General features: G+C 44.0%; 1 protein-coding gene across 2 annotated transcripts; it reads left to right on the top strand.

The window, feature by feature from the left end:
* The first annotated feature begins 2,760 nt into the window (after positions 1-2,760).
* LOC133897763 (uncharacterized) lies at positions 2,761-7,469 on the top strand. 2 transcript variants are annotated; one of them, XM_062338582.1, is made up of 3 exons: positions 2,763-4,207; positions 4,289-4,504; positions 7,110-7,469. In XM_062338582.1, exons 1-3 carry the CDS (start codon positions 4,160-4,162, stop codon positions 7,191-7,193), a joined length of 348 nt encoding a protein of 115 aa, XP_062194566.1. In that variant the 5' UTR covers positions 2,763-4,159; the 3' UTR covers positions 7,194-7,469. The 2 variants fall into 2 exon arrangements, with proteins under 2 accessions (XP_062194564.1, XP_062194566.1); XM_062338580.1 differs by having other exon boundaries at positions 2,761-4,504.
* Positions 7,470-10,440: the final 2,971 nt, after the last annotated feature.

Here is a 10,440-nt window from a genome sequence, read left to right as displayed (position 1 = left end):
TGAATATGACGAGCAAAGGCACATGTAGCAGGGGCCAACGTAGGCCGCTGGGATGAGGGCCAAACACCCACCAGATGCTTACACTTCTTGGGATTGCGTACGTCGTTGTCATCGTTGAGTAGCCAGTGCAGTTGTTTGATGCACTTGTACTTGTTTATGACACATGTATTATTCGCTTTATTGTCGTAGTCATCTCTATTATATCTTATTCACTGTATTATTAATGTAATTATTTTTAATTTATTATATGTTTGTCAAATAATTATTGCACATAACTTTATTTATTAGTTATTTGTTAAGCATTTTTACATATTAATTATGATATTTAATACTTGTTTAATGTTTCTTAAATAATCAGGGATTCGTGCTTTGGTGCAGAGCCAGAACGTTGCAGTCAATGATCAATAAATTTATGGTGGGATCTTCTAGTAGGCTTTCTATGGACACATACAATGATCGATATAGCACATAATGCCTCCTTACAAGTTGTGCGTGAAGGAAAGGATGATCCCTTCGAGGAGAACAACCTAATCCAAGCCGTGTCCAAATTGCATGCAAGACCTTTCTGTTTTGTGTTAACTGCTCCACTCCAACATGTAACTACTGACGACCTTAGGGCCCTCTTGCACGAGTGGCGTTAAAGGTATCTCAGGGTATGTGAACTAGCCGATCATCCTTCTGTGCAACATTTCTCTAGGAGGCAAAGAAGGATAGTGATGTTGCCCGACTATTATGCATCCCACATTCAGGTTCATCATTTTCTATTTTGTCACCCTACTTAACTTTTTTCAATTGATTCGAATGCTCCTCTTTTCTGTTAGGCATTCCCGAAAGACGCAGAGTTCATCAACAAAGACATCCCAAACTTCTTGTTGATGTATATGCTCTTCAGCGAAGGTGTAATGCCTGGTTTGCGTAGAAGACAATGAAGATCAGCGAACCTAAGTGGTACATGGGTGCCCTTTACTATTCAACCAAAAAATGACTAGCACGATGATTTTATACCACCAATACCTCAACGTTCTAGCAACAATACATGAGAAGGTGCAAGGAACATTGCAAGAGGACGTTCACGCACCATATTGAGATGACGTACAACCAACAAGGAAATAGGACATGCTTCTGCCGTGATAGCTCAAGATGATGACGACGACGACGACGATTTCATACCACAACGACCCCTCCGTCCAAGGCCTCCATCTCCGGAGGACACTGATGACCCTGAAGATGATGATGGATTTGCTTGTACCCATCCTTACAACTTCCCATTACCAGCTCAGAGAAGACAAACGTCTTACCTTGATAGCATTCACTAGCACAACTGGCATTCTTTCGCTAATTTGCATCGCTACTTTCACCCCCATCTTGAGATGATCTAGGTATTCAACAGCTATGCACTATTGATCTTGAGATCAATGATACAATGGGGAATATTGCCACACCGTTCGATGCTTTAGCAACAGGGATAAGGTCACATGCCTTAGCAACAATAATTGATTCGTACATGTTCATTTGCCAATTTTGTTGTCTGCGGACGGAAAGTGTTATTAAGTGGTTGTCGAACGCGTCCCAGCTTGGATCATTTGCTGGATGACCTTCAAATAGTTGCATGGCCCTTCTCTATCTACCACACACATGATTTTTAAGAAGACGACTACACTTAAATTGTGCATGTTCAAATATGGCTAAGTGTTAAGGCTGCTCACAGCCTTTGAGACTACATGGTGAATTATGTATTTTAAATGTTTAGCAAATAATTTTCAATTTTGTCGAAAGTTGGCAATTGATAACATTAATGTGTTTAGACTCAAACCATGAGATATGTTCATACCTATATCCTTACTCAGGCTTTAGACATAAAGTGACCATACGACAAAGCTTTAAACATAAAATGACAATATCTCTATCCTGACTTAGGCTTTACACACGAAGTGACCACATGACAGAGCTTGAAACATGAAATGCCAACACGACTCTTTCTCTCTCTATCGACGGACGCTTTCTATGGACGCGCAACAGGATTCCCTGAGACCCACCCTGACATCGCAATAACTCTCCCTCGAGAGTGCATTGTCTTTGAGCAACATAAACTCCACTCAGATATGCTTTTGTTTGATGTGACGTGTATAATCAGGGCTAAAAGCTACTTAGTATTGATATGCAAAGAAAAATGACTAATGGAAGTACAAGCTCATTAATACTAGTAGTTGCAGACTGAGAGAGAGCTAGAGAGAGGGACATGCATACTGCTGCTATGGGTCACGTATTAGATGCATGCGTGCAAGCAAAGCTGTGATTTACTTTCCATCCTATATCTAATGTGAGTGTAGGTAGCTGTAGATGGTAGGTACATAGCCCTCGCATGCAACCGGATTGATTGTAGGGTCCTCGCACCAACAGCACACGGCAGTGGCGACAAGAGATAGCACGTGGTAGAGGCAACAACATGGTAGGACCCGGCTGCATTCAACACATAATATGCCGAATACGGCACTGTGTATTGTACTCGATACTTTATATACCGAATATAGTGAGTTTTCAGCACCCCATGTGCCAAAAACGGTACATAATGCCATATTCATCGCATTAGGTGCCGAAAACACCCGGGCTTATCATTTTTCGATACACGATGTACCGAAATCCCGTATTCGATGGATGATATGCCGAATATACATGTTATATTTATAAATACTATATCATGTTATCTTTTTTAAATACCGTCTAATATGTTGTCTATTTTTAGATTTTTGACACCAAATTAAGCAACCATTTCCCCAAAAAAAAGCAACAATTTCCCAATTAAGCCCCAAACCTCTCCACCGTCTCCGCCTGTTGCTCTGTTCCCCGGCCCCCGCGGCGATGGGACCTAGCCGCAGCAACCCGCCGCCGCACAAGTCGATCCCCTCCACCTCCTCCTCGTCGGAAGGCGCCTCCTCCGGAGATTCCGCCTCCGGCGACGAACAAGTGGAGCAGCACGCCACCAAGAACCCGCCACCCCTCCGCCGGCGCACCAAGAAAGCGACGGCTCCGAAGATGAGGAGGGCGGCGATGCGGTCGAATCGTCCGACAGGCTGTTGAAGAAATGGGGTGCCGCAAGGAAGGGAAGACTCTGACGAAGACTGAGGGGGAAGACTCCGACTCTGAGTCCGAGTCCGACGAGGCGCAGCAGAAGCCAGGGCCCAAGCCCAAGGGGAATATGCCAGCGGCCAAGCTCGTCAAGTCGTCCCAGACGAAGCGGAAGGCGCCGGAGCCGAGGTCGCCGAATCGTCCCAGCCAAAGAAGGTAGTAGCGGCGGCTGAGCTCCCCAAGTCTCCCGAGCTGAAAGGGAGAGCCCCTTGCTCCTGCCCTTGCCGGAGCGGACGATGGCCACGGTGTCAGGTGCTGGGCTTTTCATCGAACATGTGGCCGGCGTCAAGCTTCCTGAGGAAGGAGGTAGGGGGAAGAGATCTAGATAAGGTGATCTAGATAAGGTAGAAGATCAGTAGAGAGGAGGGGAGCAGCTTGAGGAGGAAGATGGACAGGAGAAGAAGAAGACCGGTGTGTGTTCGATGCCTCTGGTCTGATGTGTTGGTCCCTTTTGTACCGTGGGTGGCCCAGCCAGCCCGTTCCAGGGGTGTGCCACCCACGGTACTGGCGCAGCACGGAGTCGCGCAGGAAGATGTTGCCGAGCGTCCTGCTGATGGCGTCGGTAGCCACCTCTTGGAAGGAGTAATCCTCAGCGGCGCGGGGCAGCCCGTCGCAGTCCTCCGCACCCAGCTCCAGCCAGCCCGCGGCCTCCCATACCACTACGAGGCTCGTCGGCGACAGCGCTGCGGCGAAGCTCGGCATGGGGCTGTTCGACCATGTGTGGGTGCTGTCCGGCCTGCAGTCCACGACCGTGTTCCTGGGGCTGTCGGCGTCACTGGATGTTGCGGGCAGCGGGCTCGTGGACGCGAACAACGAAGGAGTGCACCGTCGTGCCGTTGAATGGGCTGGCGCGCTGGAAGCTGATGTTCGCCGTCGAATGGGCTGAGGCTCACCACCGAGCAGGCCTCTCGCGTCTCCTGCCACAATGGAAGCTGCATGATCGCGGAGCTGTAAGACGTTCCATGCGATTTAGGCGGCGCGACGGCAGCGGCTTGGGGCAAGCCGTATTTCAAGGAGAGGGGAATGCTAGGAGATGGGCTGGCGCCTCCAGGACGTGGCTGGGCCTGGGCTAGTGGAAGGGGTACACTACTTCTTCTTCCTCCCAGATCCTTCTTCTCCCTTATCTAGCTTCTCTCCAGTGAGGTTGCTAACACACGGCCAGTTTCGGAAGAGCGCGAAGAAGCAGTTGGAGGAGAAGAGCGCGTTGTACAGGTTCCTGTGGCAGGAGCTGGTTGCACTGGAGGCAGGGCCGTCCGGCGCATTCAAGGGGCCCTTCCTCACAGTCGCCGACGACAAGGCCGGCACACTGGACACCAAGATCATGGCCGAGGCCAACCTGCATTTTCGGAGGAGGGACATCCAGGAGGAGGTCGCCAAGGTGCTGATCAGCTTGATCTAGTCATCTCAAGTCGATTCGCTATCCGTCTCATCATAAATCAACAGAGCTCTTTTGTTCTTTAGTGCGCTTGTGGAACTAAACTTGGTTGCTGGTCTAGTTGATCTTGGTCTAAAATTTTCTAGGTGATGCAAAGGGGAAAACAATGATATTGGTCCTTCATTAAGTAGCTGCCTTGATTCTATAATGTAATCATGTTGAATTAGTGAGTAATATCAAGTTATTTCCATTCTGATGCCCATTTGAGATTCTTATCCACGTTGTACTATCCTGACTATGATACACCATGAATGAAACTATTGTATAACACCGAAATGCAGTAGATAGAGTAGTAGGCGCATTATCTAAGAATGGCTGTACTGTATGGTGGGCAAAAGAGATACTGCTAGGAGGATACGCTCGAATGATTTAAGTTAACGAACTTGAATATGTTGAGACAGCACCAGGAAAATGGTAGTGAACCTAACGAGCTAGCAACTGAAAATGCATTCAAATTCTTTTTTGTACCAAGTGGGAAGGATATAGTGTCACGTGTTATGAAATTCATTGCATGTCGCAATCAACTCTTCAGAAGTTTGCTTTTAGCTTGTGCTAGCTTGTATTTGGTCTGGATTTTATTGTTTAGTAAGCTTATATGGTAAACCAAATATCGCATGTGTGCTCCCTGATTATGCTTAGTTGATTGAGTTCACAGTGCTTCATCAACAAATGACACTACATATATCCCTATACTTTGCATTTTACTTTCTGGGCTCTCTAAAACTTGCAGTTGATTCCATTGTGCTTTATTGAGTACATTGCAGCTTGCACTATATAAAATGGAGTATGGATTTCGTATCCAGGGGTTCCGGTGTCCCCATTAACAAATTCAGCATTGTTGCAATGTTTAAAAAAATTCGTAAAAAAATCATCTATGTAGAACACACAGTTATGTAAACCTGCAAAGTTCAATTTCAAATTCATCCCAGATGTCAAGAAACAAAATAGAAGCAGTCAGTCCAGCATTATTCATCATGTTCTAACAATACCTTTGTGTTTTTTGAAATCTCGATATCAAAGATGAATTTGATGTTGAACTTTTGCAGGTTTACTTAACTTTATGTGTACTACATACACAAGTTTTTATGGATTTTTGAAACATTGCAACTTGTTGGATTAATCGTATTCTCGCTAACGGGAATGCAGGATCCTCTGGCCACCAGCAAATTTCCCTATAAAATATATCCTTACACTTGGATTTTACGTTCTGGGATCCCTAAACTTGGAAATGTTTGCAAATTCTGATCTCTAGCCACCTCTATTCCGCACCATCCAGATTCGTGTGAGGAACATGGGCCAGTGGCGAGGGAGTAGTTGCTCTGGCTGATCACTAGAAGTGATGACAAGAGACAGCTCTACACGACCTGCACCTACTGCTGCTACTTTATTTTGATTGGCCCAGAACCTGGGTGGGGCAGAAGGATGCAGCAGCATCATGGGATGCAAAGAGGGGGGGGGGGGGGTGTTATACAAAAACAAATAGGAAAGGAAAGGAAAAAGGAACATACAGTAGTGCTGACATGGCGTGCCATGCCATGGCACACTAGCTGACTGTATGCTAACATAGCAACTTCCATCAGCTGACAGCCACAAGGAGCAGCTGTGCAAACGGATGCAAGTTTAGGAAGCCGAGAAAGTAGAATGCTAGTTTAGGAAGCTAAGTAGCATTGTTGCACAAGTTTCAGGAGCTAAGGTGCAATTTACTCATGAAATTTCTGTGATGACATTTTTTCTTCCATAGTGAGTTTTGTCTGGGAATTTTGAGATTTCATATTCATTTTTTTAATTTGGCAGTTAAAAGCATCTCACTGATTTTGTTTTGTTTTGTTGCGGCACCATGATACCTAACACATAATGGTCTAATGGAGCACATTTCATACCGCAATTTTTTAATTATTCACTTGTGGTACCTTGCATTTGGTTTGGATGTTATTGTTTTAGTAAGCCTGTGTGATAAAACAGGTATTGCATATCTACTCTTGGCTATGATTATAGTTGATTTTGTTGTCCTCTCCATTATTACCTTGTTTTCTTTTACAATAAGTTTTATTTGGGAATGTCGAGGTGTCGTAATCCCTTCTTAAATTTGGCAATTAAAAGCATCTTAGTCATTTTTCATGCAGCATGATGATATCAAGTAGCTGCCAGTTCATGAGGTTTTTCATTCTTCTGCTTATCCATCAAACTATTTTCTCTTTTCTGATCCATGTTAGTTATTTCTCCGTTCACTGCTGAACCTGATGAAATGCAAGATACCACTTGAACTTATAAGTTTGTGTTTGGCTTCTAGATGATGCATAAGGTCTTTCACCATCTGGAGACCTTTAGAAAAGAGGTTGCATACTAGTATTGGATCCAGTAATTGCAAAGATTTTAGGACAATTAGGATCACCCAGTCTTTTCTATTTTTAGGTAATTAGGATTTCTTTGTGTATGATCATAGAGCTGCTACCCAGGTGGTTTGGACTTCAGAAACCTCGCAATGAGCATGTTGTTAATGAACGATGTAGTGAACCAGTGTTCTGACTTGATTGCCTGCTTGTTGCAGAGGCTTGGAAATGCAAGCTGCAAAGATATGCCATGCTTTGGTGCCGAAGATGTCAGAAGGATTGCACTTGGTTCCTTTTGTTGATTATGCTTAGTATGTGAACTTATGGTGCCAAGGCCTCGGTGTTCTCTCATTTGGATCCAGGCTTGACATGCCTGAACAGCTGATGTAAAGCTCTGATGATTCTGGGTCTCGTAAGACCAGGTCTCTGTGCCGGCCATATATATAGATGGTAGCAGTTTATATTGTGCTGTTGAACTACCTGCAAAATGGTTTACTATTGTTGTAGAACTGATGACAGATTTAGTGAGCCCTCTCACTTGCTAATTCTGCTGTTAAGGGACATGAATCAACAATCAACGTGTCTTGTCACTCCTGGGCAATTCTGGAGATTTTACTTCTTTATTTTTTGTTTTTGGTTTTGCAAAATATCTGGCTCGGATTAAGGACATCCCCAACGCGTAGTATCTTAAAAGGGCCTGTTTGGATCAAGGCTGGGATTAGGTGCCCCAGACAAGGCATGGGGATGAGCTTTGTCAGCTATAAGCCCCACCGTCCGAGCACAAACAAGGGAGAAGACGATTAGGGTTAGCAGCGGCGGCTCCCCCGGAACGGTGGCTTACTGGTGCCTTATTCCTCACCGCTTGGCTCCCTCCTTCCTTGGCGCTTGGCCCGCCTCGATGCCCCTCCTTCCTCACCACTCGGCCCCCTCCTTCCTCGGCGCTCGGCCTGCCTTGACACCCCTCGACCGTTGGATGCCGGCCCGTTCACTGGTAGACACCGGACTCCAGAAGCCGTCGACCCGCCTGGATGCCTCCTCGACCGCCCGAGTGCACGCGCTGCGTGTTAGACGCCAGGAAGTAGAGGTGAGCCGCCATCCCCTTTCCCCCTTATGTGATAAAAATGGATATATGTGTGTATGTAAAATTGAAACTAGATGTTCTTATTTGGATGGATCTAGGGTATACTAGTTGTGTTACATATGTAATTTTGTTCTTGGTTTTGGTTTCAATCAGCTACATGCCTTCCATCTTTTTGGTGATGAAAAATGGCTTCTGTGTATGAAAAAAAAAATCAATTACCTGCTGTAGATCGATGGATGTCTGTATGAACAATTTAATTAGCTGTTGTGCACATGTACCATGTACTCCCAATTTTAATTGCTAGGTCATTATATATGTTAATTGTTGAAAATAGAATGCACATATTAGATGGAGAAAAGGATATTGCTGGATAGGAGCATGACTCCAAAATTCAATTACACAGGAAGATATATGTGCAATTTGTTATTTCCATTTCCTTATCAGTTTGTATGCAAATTCATAGATGGCAAAAGTTCCAAACATGGTTGCAAAGTGGGACTCATTTGCGACCAAGTTGTGGGTAGATATATGTGTGAAATAAGTTAGAGCTAATAATAGGCCATAGTAATGCTTGAATAATTTAGGCTATGCAAATCTTTTAAAGGAGTTTGAAGATCGCACCAAGAGGCTATATACCCGTGACCAACATAAGAATAGATGGGATGATTTGAAGAGGTTGTATACACAGTGGGAGACTTTGAACATAAAAGCATCCAGTTTGGGAAGAGATCCTATGATTGGATGCACTTCTGCTAGTGACGAATGGTGGGCAGAGAAGAATTTGGTGAGTTCTTACCTATATGTTTTCTTTACCACCAGGAATATTTGTTTTGTTATGGTGTAATAATGTATGGATATGTCTTTGTTTTCAGGCTATGCAGGCTGTATCATTTTTAAAACTATTCTACTTGAGCATGAAGAGGAGCTATGGATCATCTTTGAACATATCAGTTGTACTACTGAGAGCATAGTTGTCCCAGGAGCCCCTACTGACAATGAAAATGGAGGAGATGATGTTGTTGAGAAGGAGGGTGAGGATGGGGCAGCCCCTACCGCCTCGGCCATTGTTGGAAGATGTGGCAAGGAGAAAAGAGCTGCTGCTTTTGATTCTCCAAAGGGAAAGAAGCCGAAGAAGACGTACATAGATGGTCTTATGAAGCGGCTAGTAGATGCATATGAGAAGTTTGAAAGTAGTAAAAATTCAGCAACTTCTGTAGTTGTTGATCATGTTAGAGGAGATAGCTCAACTGTTGGATTCTAGTCATTCAGTCTCGGGCTGAAGAAGGAAGTAATCAACACTACTATGCCACTCAACTTCTAATTAAGAAGGAGTACCATGATGTGCTTATCACTTTAAAGACAACAAATGGAAGACTTGCTTGGCTTAAGAGGACATGGGAGGATAGGAGGAAGCATTAAACTTGCTTCAGTTTGCTTTAGTTTCTTTAATAATTGAGTCATGTATTTCAGACTTATTTTTAGCATGCTGCCTTGTTATGTAATATGATTTCAAGTGACAATGATGATTTCATGGTTGTATATGGTGCTCTGCAACTCATGGACATCTATGGTGGCTCAAGTACAAAGAAGGCTAGGATAGTACCTATCATGACTGGAATTCAATCGGTTGAGATCCAACTCCAATATAGTAATAAGTGCTACGACATGTTGATAATGAGGAGATCAGTTTTCCAACAACTCCATAAAGCATTGGTAAATGATTATGGCTTGGAATCAACTAGAGAAGTTTGTAGTAAGGAAGCATTAGGAATATTTTTGTGGACATGTGGTGCACCTCAATCTAATCTGCAAGTCAAGAATCAATTTGGCCATCCATTAGAAACAATTAGTAGGAATTTACTGAGGTATTAGATAGTATCAACCGCTTGGATGCTGACATCATAAAACCTAAAGATCCTCAGTTTAGGACAGTGCATCCTAGGCTTCAAGAAGCTAGGTTTTTGCCTCATTTCAAAGATTGCATTGGTGCAATTGATAAATCACACATACCTGTAACTGTGCCATTAAGTGAACAACCTAAATACTTTGGCTGATATGAATATGCTTCACAAAACATCATGGCTACGTGTGATTTTGATATGAGGTTCACATTTGTTATCACTAGTTGGCATGGGTCTGTTCATGACACTCGTATATTGAATGATACTTTGGTAACCTACAAAGATCTCTTTCCACATCCTTAAAAGCTAATGTTGCAGCCACTTGAGCATAGATCATAGTCTTGGTGGCATTTCTAATCCTGAAAGTGATACAATCATTGCCATCTTCATCCTTGGCGATGTGGAATGCAGTTAGCACTTCCAATGCCAACTCCTTCAAATAGCCTTAATCATGGTTGTTGAATATTTCCCACCCATTGTATGAAAGGGCAGAGTCAAAATTCTAGAAGACCTAGCTTGAATACGAATGTGGCATCAATGTCAAAATTTACCATCGTCGTCTCATTC

The sequence above is a fragment of the Phragmites australis genome, chromosome 17 (assembly GCF_958298935.1).
Source record: "Phragmites australis chromosome 17, lpPhrAust1.1, whole genome shotgun sequence".
In the NCBI taxonomy this organism is placed as follows: Eukaryota; Viridiplantae; Streptophyta; class Magnoliopsida; order Poales; family Poaceae; genus Phragmites; species Phragmites australis.
The sequence above is the reverse complement of the archived record's forward strand: the minus strand, read 5'-3'. Positions and strand labels throughout refer to the sequence as shown.